The 13,549-nt window shown below is 37.8% G+C and overlaps 1 protein-coding gene across 2 annotated transcripts in view; it reads right to left on the bottom strand.

Annotated features, from left to right (window-relative positions):
• Positions 1 to 13,549, bottom strand: part of CC1H1orf146 (chromosome C1 C1orf146 homolog) — a 55,366-nt gene that overhangs the window by 9,393 nt on the left and 32,424 nt on the right. For both annotated transcript variants that reach the window (XM_086717550.1, XM_086717548.1), the window contains one exon: positions 2,894 to 3,005. In XM_086717550.1, coding sequence (XP_086573676.1) covers positions 2,894 to 2,962 — 69 coding nt within the window. In that variant the 5' untranslated portion in view covers positions 2,963 to 3,005. The remainder of the gene's footprint in view (positions 1 to 2,893; positions 3,006 to 13,549) is intronic.

Raw genomic sequence — 13,549 nt, 5'->3', positions numbered from 1 at the left:
GACATATCTTTTACATGAAAACTACAAGTACACACTGAATCTATTTAACTGTGTAACCAACATGAAAATAAATGCGGGAATTATGGTTATAGAAAAAGTATAAGTGTTATGCACATTTGATATAACTAATAAGTTATAAACACCTAATATAATTGGTGTTTGATTGATATAATTAATAAAAGTCCTGAGGAGAAAAGGAAATGAATAATGTTCTACTTATTGACCCGATTGGCTACATGGTATTCTCTTTATAATAACTCCATTAAATGGTTCATATATACTTTTATGTCCTTTTCTACTTTTCTCTATGTGTATTTCATAAGCTGAAAAAAGTCAAACAAAACAAAACAAAACCCTCAATGGGTGAGTTCAATAGGAATAGAGAAAAATATTGACATGGAACAAAGGACAGATTAAATTACCTAGATTGCAACCTAAAGACAGAAGAAGTGAAAGGGAAGTCAAAATGCATGGAGAATATTCTGATAAGATCTAACAAACATCTAATGGGAGTTCAGAGAGGAAGGAGCAAGGAAATAGGACAGAGGCAATATTAAAGGAGATGATGGATAAGAACTTGGTAATAACAACAATTTAAAGATTCATGAAGCCTCAAAAGATAAAAAGAAATCTATACCTTAAAACCACAGAATGCCAAAATCTGAAAAGCAGTCAGAGAAGAAAGACAGGTAATCTTCAAGGAAGTGACAAACTGATGCTATCTTATCAACAATAACAATGGAAGTCAGAATCCAGTGAAATGAGTTCCTCAATACGCTGAAACAAAATATCTATAAATTTAGTGAAAATATCTTTCACTTTGGAGTAAATGGAATTCTCATACATTGCTGATGAGAGTATAAAACCATAATTCCCACATTATTTTTATTTTAGTTACACAGATTAGTCACACAGTTAAATAGATTCAGTGTTCATTTGTAGTAAAACTGAAGAAAGTTTTCCAGTTTCTTATAAAAATAAACATCTGACCCATATGACCCAGCAATTCCATTACTATGTATTTACTAGAGAAATGAAAACACAGATCAACAGACAGACATATAATGAGGTTTACAGCAGCTTACTTAAAAATGGCCCCAAACTGGAAACAACCCACATGTCCATCTACTGGTGAATAGATAAATAAACTGGGGTATACTCATACAGTAAACTACTACTCAACAATAAAAGGAAACAAACTATTGTAATATGTAACAACATGTAAGCAAGACACAAAAGAATACCAACTGTGTCATTCCATCTATAGGAAATTCTACAATAGGCAAAACCAATTATAGTGATAAGTATCAGATCAATGGTTTACTTGAGGCAGGGGGCTGGAAAAGAAATTACTATAAAAGGACATAAAGGAACTTTCTAGAGTGATGCATATGTTCTATATTTTGATTGTAAAACTCATCAAACTTCACATTTAAAATGAGTGTGATTTATTGTATGTAAGTTATACTTAAATTAAATTGACTTTTAAAACATCTTTCAAAATCAAGGGGAAAACAGAAATATTTTGATATTAACAACAAATGAGAGTAAGTTTTTTACTTCTAGAAAATCCTCATATAGGTAAATTCTAAATTATATTCTTCAGATAAAAAGAAAGTGATTTAAAAAGAGAAGTCTGAGCCAAAGGAAAAAAAGGAAAGCAAAAACAACAGCAAAGACATGAGTAAATCTAAACAAATGCTAACTTTAGAAAATAAGACTTTGTGGAGTTAAAAAACAGAATTAAACTAAATATGATAACAACAAGAATCTTGTTCTAAGAGTGTTCTAAAATTCTTTTGTGATTTAAGATGAGGATAAAGGTAATTATTCACTGTGATTTTGTGGAGCTAAGTATACATGTTAAAATTTCTAGGGCAACCACTAAAATAGTAGAAATAGGGCATATAATTTCCAAAGCTAGTAAAAGAGGGAGAGAGATGGTGATGGGGGGAGGGGGAGAGGTAGAGAGAGAGACTGACCAATCAACACAAAAACTAACAAGAAAGGAGAGAAAAAAGAAACAGAAAAGGTGGGACAAATAGGAAAAAACAAGATGATTAAACATAATAAATGAATTATAAAGTAGTTGCTCTTCACACATTAGCATGGATTGCTGGCTTCCTTTCTCAAAATCAGTCTAAAAAAGCTATATAATTAAGAGAGAAACATGAATTCTAGAAACCTAACAAAAAGAAGCATGAAAAAAAATCAGTGAGACTTAAGGCTGTCCTAAACTGGTATGTCTTATGGAGCTAGATGGCTAAAGCTAATAGGGCAAAGCGCAGCTTGAGGCAGCAGTTAGAGGACAGAGTGGATAAAAATCTTATTTTAACTCTTATTCTGTCTCTCTCCTCTTTACTGTGGAATAGTCATATCCTGCCCCTTCACTCTAGACATCAGCTAGTGTTCACAGATAAATACCAGGGCAATGAAGAAATCCTGTTGACTAAGGAGTTAGAAACAGCTGTGGACTGACCAAGTGCCTTCAGACATTTAACTTCCCATCCCCTCCCATCCAAACTATGGAGACAGCCTCCTCCTAATGCCACTAAGGTAAAAAAAATCAGTTTCTGTGGTTTATTTCTTTAAAAACCTTAAAAAATATATATGTGCATATGTGTTACTGTTTCTGGAATCCTTTAACATCTCTATTAGAACAGGCTTATAAAGAAAAAAAAGAACTTTAAAAAATTCCCAACCCTCAAATATTTAGAGATGTAAGATGTTGAAAATAGATACAATAAAATTTATAATTTATCTTTAAAATACATTTAGTTTATGTGCTTGCTGATCCACATAACTTTGATAATCAAGCTAAGGATCTTTTAAAATATTGTTCTATGGTTTTTAATTTTTAAATTAAATATCAATGGCCCAAATGTCTATTTACCTTAAGAGATGAACTAATAATAATGGTGGTTGTCCATTTTATTTTTTCTTTTGTGCCATTTTCAGCCATCTGTCTGTCTTTGGATCAACCCAGCTTCTAACGGTGCCACAATCTGAAAAAAGGTAAAAGGAAACAGGACATGTAGAAATGTTTGATGAATGAGTAAATTAAAGACAGAAATGAAACTATGTGGGGGCACCTGGATGGCTGAGTCGGTTAAAGTCCAACTCTAGATTTCAGCTCATGTCATGATCTCATAGTCATGAAATCGAGCCCTGCATCAGCCTCCACCAAGGGTGTAGAGCCTACTTAAGATTCTCTCTCTCCCTCTCCCTCTGCTCCTCCCCCACTGGTGCTTTCTAGAAAGAAAGAAACAAACAAACAAGGTTAATGGAGACATTCTAAAGAATATTTGAAAGTTAAAATTTGACACTGAAAATATGTCTTGTTATACATTAAGCTTATCAATACCACACTTCCTATTGCTAAAAAGGAGATAGTAGACCCAAAACGGAGTCACTTGCACTAAACCCCACATCAGTAAACCAAGACTTAATATCTAACCTAACTTCAGTTTCACCACCCAACCACCCTATCCCTCACTTACCACCCCCCCCCCCCACCCCCCACAATGGAACCTTTAACCAATTGACACTGAATACTTGGTCAGCACTAGTGAAATAATGCAATCAGTAAATCCCTTCCTTTCCCCTGAGGAAAGTAACCTTGCCTGAAAAATGCATTCTTTGCAAATAATTTTTTTCCAACTCCTGTCTTTAAACACTTCCCTTTTTGGGGCATTTGGGTGGCTCAGTTGATTGAGCATCCTACTTCAGCTCAGGTCCTGTCTCATGGTTCATGAGCTCCAGTCCCACACCGGTCTCTCTGTTGTCAGTGCAGACCCTCTTCAGACACTCTGTCCCCCACTCTCTCTGCCCCTTCCCCACTCATTCTCTCTCTCAAAACTAAATAAACAATTAAAAAAAAAAACCTTCCCTTTCCCACAGCTTGGTGGAGTTCCTTTCCCTTGCTAATTGGGATACTGCCCAATTCATGATTCATGGAATAAAGCCAATTTGGTTTTTTTAAAAATATAATTGATTGTCTAACTAGTCTCCATACAACACCCAGTGCTCATCCCAACAAGTGCTATCCTCAATGCCCATCAACAACTTTCCCCTCTCCCCCACCCCCCATCAACCCTCAGTTTGTTCTCAGTGTTTAAGAGTCTCTTATGGTTTATCTCCCTCCCTCTCTGTAACTTTTTTTTCCCCTTCCCCTCTCCCATGGTCTTCTGTTAAGTTTCTCAAGATCCACATATAAGTGAAAACATAAGGTAAATGTACTCAGTTGAATTTTTGCTATTTAACTCTACTAACAATTACTGAAAACAATGGTTCCCATTACAGGGCATCAGGGTTTTCTCCCTTTTCCTTTTTTTTCAGGGTTACTTCAACAAACAAAGCAAAGTACACCTAATTAAAGGTACAGATGCTTCACCACTGAAAGTAATGAGAAGCTCTGTAGAGGACTGAAAAATGGGAAAGAGAAGCCAAAATGCAACAGCAGAATGCACACAGCATACACCAGAAACACTGCCAGGAGTGCCAGGCCCCTTTTTAATATAGTGGTACTCTCAGATGCAGGAAACATAACAAGCTTTTAGAACATGCAAAACACTGACAGAAACTTAGTCAAAATGACAAGACAGAGGAATTCTCCCCAAAAGAAAGGTCAAGAAGAAATCATAGCCAGGGGCTTGCTTAAAATAGATATAGGCAATATATCTGAGAATTTAGATCAACAAGAATTTAGATCAACACTCCTAAAACTACTAGGTGGCCTTGAAAAAGCATAGAAGACCCCAGAGAAATCCTTGCTGCAAAGATCAAAGACCTAAAAACTAGTCGGCATGAATTTAAAAAGGCTATAAATGAGATGCAAAATAGGCTAGATACAGTGAAGCAAGATGGAAGAAACAGAGGAGAGAATAGATGAAGTAGATGTTAAAATTATGGAAAATCATGAAACTGAAAAAAGAGGGAAAGGAAATTACTAGATCATAAGGGGAGGCATAGAGAACTAACTGATTCCATGAAATGAAGCAATATCCGTATCATAGGGGTCCCAGAAGAAGAAGAGTGAGAAAAAGGGGCAGAAAGTTTATTTGAAAAAGTTATAGCCGAGAACTTCTCTAACCTGGGAAAAGGAAACAGGCATCCAAGTCCAAGGGCACAGAGAACTCCCTTCAAAATCAACAAAAACAGCTCAAAACCATGACATATGATAGTGAAACTTGCAAAATACAAAGATAAAGGGAGAATTCTGAAAGCAGCTAGGGAGAAAAGGTCCTTAACCTACAAGAGTAGACACATAAGGTTAGTAGCAGACCTGTCCACTGAAACTTAGCAGGCCAGAAGGGAATGGCAGGAAATATTCAATGTGCTAAATAGGAAAAACATGCACCCAAGAATCCTTTATACAGCAAGTCTGTCATTCAGAACAGAAAGAGACATAAAGACTTTCCAAGACAAATGAAAATTAAAGGAGTTAATGACCACTAAACCAGCCCTACAAGAAATCCTCAGGGTGACCCTGTGAGTGGAAAGCAGCAAAGACTACAAAAGACCAGATAACACCACCAGAAACACCAAATCTACAGATAATACAGATAATAATAATAAATTCAGATCTTTCAATAATCACTCTGAAAGTAAATGGACTAAATGCTCCAATGAAAAGACACAAGGTAGCAGAATGGATAAAAAAACAAGATCTATCTATATGCTGCCTACAAGAGACCCATTTTACACCTAAGGACACATGCAGGGTGAAAGTGAGGGGATGGAGAGCCATCTATCATGCTAATGGAAGTCAAAAGAAAGCCAGAGTAGCAATACTTATACCAGACAAACTAGATTTTAAAACGAAGACTGTTACAAGAGATGAAGAAGGGAATTATACCATAAGTAACGGGGTTTATCCATCAAGAATATCTAACAATTGTAAATATTTATGCTAACATGGAAGCACCCAAATATGTGCATCAATTAATCACAAACATAAACAAACTCATCGATAATAATACCATTATAGTAACAGACTTTAATACTCCACTCACAGCAATGGACAGATGAAGTTAGGAGAAAATCAGCAAGGAAACAATGGCTTTGAATGACACATTGGACCAGATGGACTTAACAGATATATTCAGAACATTTCACCCTCAAAAGCACCATAATACACATTCTTCTTGAGTGTACATGGAACATTCTCCAGAACAGATCACATACTGGGTCACAAACCAGCCCTCAACAAGTACAAAAAGATCAAGATCATATCATGCATCTTTTCAGATTACAACACTATGAAACTTGAAATCACCCAAAAGAAAAAATTTGGAAAGCCCTCAAATAAATGAAGGTTAAATAACATCCCAGTAAAGAATGAATGGGTTAACCAGGAAATTAAAGAATAAAATACACGGAAGCAAATGAAAATGAAGACATACAGTGCAAACATTTTGGGATATAGCAAAGGCAGTCCTAAGAGGAAAATACATTGCAATTGTGGCCATCTTAAGAAGCAAGAAAGGTCCCAAATACACAACCTAACCTTACACCTAAAGGAGCTAGGAAAGGAGCAGCAAATAAAGCCCAAAGCAGTGGAAAGGAAATAATAAAACTCAGAGAGAACTAAATGATATAGAAACAAACAAACAAACAAAAAACAGAATAGATCAAAGAAACTAAAAGGTGGTGTTTTTTTTTTTTGAAAGAATAAACAAAATTGATAAACCCCCAGCCAGACTTAACAAAAAGAAGAGAGGACCCAAAATAGATAAAATCATGAATTAAGGAGGAGAGATCACAACCAACACCACAGAAATACAAACAATTATAAGAGAATACTATGAAAAATTATACACCAACAAAGTGAACAATATGAAAGAAATGGACAATTCCTGAACACTCACACACTACCAAAACTTAAGAGGAAGAAGTAGAAAATTTGACAGCCCCATAACTAGCAAAGAAACTGAATCTGTCATCAAAAATCTCCCAACAAATAAGAGTCCTGGGCCAGATGGCTTCCCAGGGGAATTCTACCAGACATTTAAAGAAGAGTTAATACCTATTCTTCTCAAACTGTTCCAAAAAAAAAAAAAAAAAAAAAAATAGAAATGGAAGGAAAGCTTTCAAACTCTACTATAAGGCCAGTATTACCATGGTTCCAAAACCAGACAAAGACCCCGCTAAAAAGGAGAATTACAGGCCAATATCCCTGATGAACATGGATCCAAAAATTCTTAAAAAGATACTAGCAAATCAAACCAAAGAGTACCTTAAATGAATTATTCACCAAATAGCCAAAGATGGCGACGTAGGAGGACGCTTGGCTCACCTAGTCCTGCTGATCACTTAGATTCCACCCACATCAGCCTAAATAATCCAGAAAACCACTGGAAGACTAGCACAATGGACTCTCTGGAGCCAAGCGTAGACAAGAGGCCCACGGAAGAGAGTAGGAAGTGCAGAGAGGCAGTGCATGCTACACAGACTGACGGGAGGGAGCCGGGTGGTGGAGGGTCAGCCCACCAGGCAAGGCAGAGCCTCCGAAGTCTGGCTTGCAAAAGTGGAGGGGCTGGACTGTGTGAGTTTTGACAGCAAGCAGGACTTAACATCTGGAATGTTAGAAGTCAACAGCTCTGCTCTCGGAGAGCGAAGAGGGTGAGAGGATGCTGGGAGGGAGAGTTGTTGAGCCCCAGAAGGACAGAGCTCCGCAGGGGAACAAAGGTGCTGGCAAGCATAATTTCCCTCTCCCATCCCCCAGCTGAAATTCCAAAGGGAACCAGTTTCCCTCACCGAACTTGCTTGCACCGTGCAAACACCCATCACTGTGCTTCTGTGGATCCATCCCTCCAACGGACCTGCCTCCCTCCTGGTGCTGCAGGGCCCTTCCCGCAGGGGACCACCTATGGAAAAGCTAGCTAAGCCTGGCCCTCCTGCCCCTGTGCACCTTGCGGACCCACCCCTCTAATACACCCTTGGCCAGATCCCATCAAAGCAGCACCACAATTGTGCCTGGCAGTATGCAAACAGCCCAGACAGGGGCCATAGCACTCCACAGTGAGTCCTGCCCCTGGGAGAGGGGAAGATAAGGTACACACCAGTCCAACTGTGGCCCCAGCAGTGGGCTAGGGGCACACATCGGGTCTGACTGCAGCCCCGCCCACCAACACAAGTTTTTCTGGAGAGCAAAGGGGAAGTGCCCTGCAGTTTGGAGCCACCGCAGGGACTAGCCAAAATGATGAAACGAAAGAATTCTCCTCAAAAGAAACTCCAGGAAGTAGCAATACCTAACGAATTGATCAAACCCGATTTAAACAATAAAATGGAACAAGAATTTAAAATAATAGTCATAAAATTAATCGCTGGGCTTGAAAAAAGCACAGAGGACAGCAGAGAATCTATTGCTACAGAGATCAAGGGACTAAAAAATAATCATGAAGAATTTTTAAATGCTATAAATTAGGCACAAAATAAAATGGAGGCGGCCATATCATGGATTGAAGAGGCAGAGGAGAGAATAGGTGAATTAGAAGATAAAATTACAGAAAAAGAGGAAGCTGAGAAAAAGATTAAAAAATCCAGGAGTATGAGGGGAGATTTAGAGAACTAATTGATGCAATCAAACAGAACAATATCCGTATCATAGGAATTCCAGAAGAAGAGACAGAGAAAGAAGCTGAAGGTGTACTTGAACAAATCATAGCTGATAACTTCCCTGATCTGGGGAAGAAAACAGGCATTGAAATCCAAGAGGCACAGAGAACTCCCTTCAGACATAACTTGAATCGATCTTCTGCACGACATATCATAGTGAAACTGGCAAAATACAAGGATAAAGAGACAATTCTGAAAACAGCTAGGGATAAACAGGCTCCAACTTATAAAGGGAGACGCAAAAGCCTAGTGGCAGACCTATCTACTGATATTTGGCAAGCCAGAAAGGAATGGCAGGAAATCTTCAATATGATGAACAGAAAAAATATGCAGCCAAGAATCCTTTATCCAGCAAGTCTGTCATTCAGAATAGAAGGAGAGATAAAGGTCTTCCCAAACAAAAACTGAAGGAATTCATCACCACTAAACCAGCCCTACAAGAGATCCTAAGGGGGACTATGTGACTGAAACGTTGCAAGGACCACAAAGTACCAGAGACATCACTATAAGCAAGAAAGCTACAGATATCACAATGACTCTAAACCCATATCTTTCTATAATAACACTGAATGTAAATGGACTAAATGCTCCAACTAAAAGAAACAGGGTATAAGAATGGATAAAAAAGACAAGACCCATCTATTTGCTATCTACAAGAGACTCATTTTAGACCTGAGAACACCTTCAGATTGAAAATGAGGGGGTGGAGAACAATCTATCATGCTACTGGAAGTCAAAAGAAAGCTGGAGTAGCCATACTTATATCAGACAAACTAGACTTTAAATTAAAGGCTGTAACAAGAGATGAAGAAGGGCATTATGTAATAATTACAGGGTCTATCCATCAGGAAGAGCTAACAAATATAAATGTCTATGAGCCGAATACGGGAGCCCCCAAATATATAAAACAATTAATCACAAACATAAACAACCTTATTGATGAGAATGTGGTAATTGCAGGGGAATTTAATAGCCCACTTACAACAATGGATAGATCATCTAGACACAGGATCAATAAAGAAACAAGGACCCTGAATGATACATTGGATCAGATGGACTTGACAGATATATTTAGAACTCTGCATCCCAAAGCAACAGAATATACTTTCTTCTCGAGTGCACATGGAATATTCTCCAAGATAGATCACATACTGGGTCACAAAACAGCCCTTCATAAGTATAAAAGAATTGAGATCATACCATGCACACTTTCAGACCACAATGCTATGAAACTTGAAATCAACTACAGGAAAAAGTCTGGAAAACCTCCAAAAGTATGGAGGGTCAACCCTCCATAGTATGCCTGGGTCAACCAGGCAATTAGAGAAGAAATTAAAAAATATATGGAAACAAATGAAAATGAAAATACAACAATCCAAATGCTTTGGGATGCAGCAAAGGCAGTCCTGAGAGGAAAATACATTGCAATCCAGGCCTATCTCAAGAAACAAGAAAAATCCCAAATACAAAATCTAACAGCACACCTAAAGGAACTAGAAGCAGAACAGCAAAGACACCCCAAACCCAGCAGCAGAAGAGAAATAATAAAGATCAGAGCAGAAATAAACAATATAGAATCTAAAAAAAACAGTACAGCAGATCAATGAAATCAAGAATTGGTTTTTGAAAAAATAAACAAAATTGATAAACCTCTAGCCAGACTTCTCAAAAAGAAAAGGGAGAGGACCCAAATAGATAAAATCATGAATGAAAATGGAATTATTACAACCAATCCTCAGAAATACAAGCAATTATCAAGGAATACTATGAAAAATTATATGCCAACCAACTGGACAACCTGGAAGAAATGGACAAATTCCTAAGCACCCACACACTTCCAAATCTCAAACAGGAAGAAATAGAAAATTTGAACAGACCCATAACCAGCGAAGAAACTGAATCAGTTATCAAAAACCTCCCAACAAATAAGAGTCCAAGACCAGATGGCTTCCCTGGGGAATTCTACCAGACATTTAAAGCAGAGGTAATACTTATCCTTCTCAAGCTGTTCCAAAAAATAGAAAGGGAAGGAAAACTTCCAGACTCATTCTATGAAGCCAGCATTACTTTGATTCCCAAACCAGACAGAGACCCAGCAAAAAAAGAGAACTACAGGCCAATATCCCTGATGAATATGGATGCAAAAGACACTAGCAAATCGAACTCAACAACATATAAAAAGAATTATTCACCATGATCAAGTGGGATTCATTCCTGGGCTGCAGGGCTGGTTCAATAGTCGCATATCAATGTGAAACATCACATTAATAAAAGAAAAGAAAAGAACCATATGATCCTGTCAATCGATGCAGAAAAAGCATTTGACAAAATTCAGCATCCTTTCTTAATAAAAACCCTCAAGAAAGTTGGGGTAGAAGGAAAATACTTAAACATCATAAAAGCCGTTTATGAAAGGCCCACAACTAATATCATCCTCAATGGGGAAAAACTGAGAGCTTCCCCCCTGAGATCAGGAACATGACAGGGATGTCCACTCTCACCACTGTTGTTTAACATAGTGTTGGAAGTTCTAGCATTAGCAATCAGTCAACAAAAGGAAATCAAAGGCATCAAAATTGGCAAAGATGAAGTCTAGCTTTCACTTTTTGCAGATGACATGATATTATACATGGAAACCCCGATAGACTACACTAAAAGTCTGCTAGAACTGATACATTAATTCAGCAAATTCACAGGATACAAAATTAATTTACAGAAATCAGTTGCATTCTTATACACTAATAATGAAGCAACAGAAAGACAAATAAAGAACTGATCCATTCACAATTGCACCAAGAATCATTAAATACCTAGGAATAAGCCTAACCAAAGATGTAAAAGATCTGTATGCTGAAAACTATAGAAAGCTTATGAAGGAAATTGAAGAAGATACAAACAAATGCAAAAACATTCCATGCTCATGGATTGGAAGAATAAATATTGTTAAAATGTCAATACTACCCAAAGCAATCTACACACTCAATGCAATCCCAATCAAAATTACACCAGCATTCTTCTCGAAGCTACAACAAGCAATCCTAAAATTGTATGGAACCACAAAAGATGCCAAATAGCCAAAGTAATATTGAAGAAGAAAACCAAAGCGGGAGGCATCACAACCCCAGACTTTAGCCTCTACTACAAAGCCGTAATCATCAAGACAGCATGGTATTGGCACAAAAACAGACACATAGACCAATGGAATAGAATAAAGACTCTAGAACTGGACCCACAAAAGTATGGCCAACTAATCTTTGACAAAGCAGGAAATAATATCCAATGGAAAAAAAGACAGTCTCTAACAAATGGTGCTGGGAGAACTGGACAGCAACATGCAGAAGAATGAAACTAGACCATTTTCTTACACCATTCACAAAAATAAACTCAAAATGGATGAAGGACCTGAATGTGAGACAGGAAACCATCAAAACCCTAGAGGAGAAAGCAGGAAAAAACCTCTCTGACCTCAGCCACAGCAATTTCTTACTCGACACATCTCCAAAGGCAAGGGAATTAAAAAACAAAAATGAACTATTGGGGCCTCATGAAGATAAAAAGCTTCTATACTGCAAAGGAAACACTCAATAAAACTAAAAGGCAACTGACGGAATGGGAAAAGATACTTGCAAATTACATATTGGACAAAGGGCTAGTATCCAAAATCTATAAAGAACTCCCCAAACTCCACACCCGAAAAACAAATAATCCAGTGAAGAAATGGGCAGAAGATATGAATAGACACTTCTCTAAAGAAGACATCCAGATGGCCAACAGGCACATGAAAAGATGCTCAAAGTCACTCCTCATCAAGGAAATACAAATCAAAACCACACTGAGATACCACCTCACGCCAGTCAGAGTGGCTAAAATGAACAAATCAGGAGACTAAAGATGCTGGAGAGGATGTGGAGAAACAGGAAGCCTCTTGCACTGTTGGTGGGAATGCAAACTGGTAGAGGCACTCTGGAAAACAGTGTGGAGGTTCCTCAAAAAATTAAAAATAGACCTACCCTATGACCCAGCAATAGCACTGCTAGGAATTTACCCAAGGGATACAGCAGTGCTGATGCATAGGGGCATTTGTTCCCCAATGTTTATAGCAGCACTTTCAACAATAGCCAAATTATGGAAAGAGCCTAAATGTCCATCAACTGATGAATGGATAAAGAAGTTGTGGTTTATATATACAATGGAATACTACTTGGCAATGAGAAAGAATGAAATATGGCCTTTTGTAGCAACATGGATGGAACTGGAGAGTGTTATGCTAAGTGAAATAAGTCATAGAGAGAAAGACAGATACCTATGTTTTCACTCTTATGTGGATCCTGAGAAACTTAACAGAAGACCATGAGGGAGGGGAAGGGAAAAAAAAGTTACAGAGAGGGAAGGAGGCAAACCAGGAGAGACTCTTAAAAACTTAGAATAAACTAAGGGTTGGTGGGAGGTGGGCGGGAGGGGAAAGTGGGTGATGGGCATTGAGGAAGGCACCTATTGGGATGAGTACTGGGTGTTGTATGGAAACCAATTTGACAATAAATTTCATATTAAAAAGAAAAGAATTATTCACCATGATCAAGTGGGATTTATTCCTGAGGTGCAGGGCTGGTTCAATATTCTCAAATCAATCAATGTGATATGCCACATCATTAAAAGAAAGGGTAAGGAGCATATGATCCTTTTAATAGGTGCAGAAAAAGCATTTGACAAAATACAGAATCCTTTCCTGATAAAAACCCTTGAGAAAGCAGGGGAGAAGGAAGGAACATACCTCAACATCATAAAAGCCATATATGAAAGGCTCACAGCTAATATCATCCTCAATGGGGAAAAAGTGACAGCATTTCACCTAAGGTCAAGAACATGACAGGGATGATCACTTTTACCACTGTTGTTCAACATAGTACTGGAAGGAAGTCCTAGACTCACA

Source organism: Puma concolor, chromosome C1, assembly GCF_028749965.1.
Source record: "Puma concolor isolate L17-30 chromosome C1, mPumCon1.1.hap2, whole genome shotgun sequence".
NCBI lineage: Eukaryota > Metazoa > Chordata > Mammalia > Carnivora > Felidae > Puma > Puma concolor.
This window is presented reverse-complemented; position numbering and strand designations above follow the sequence as displayed.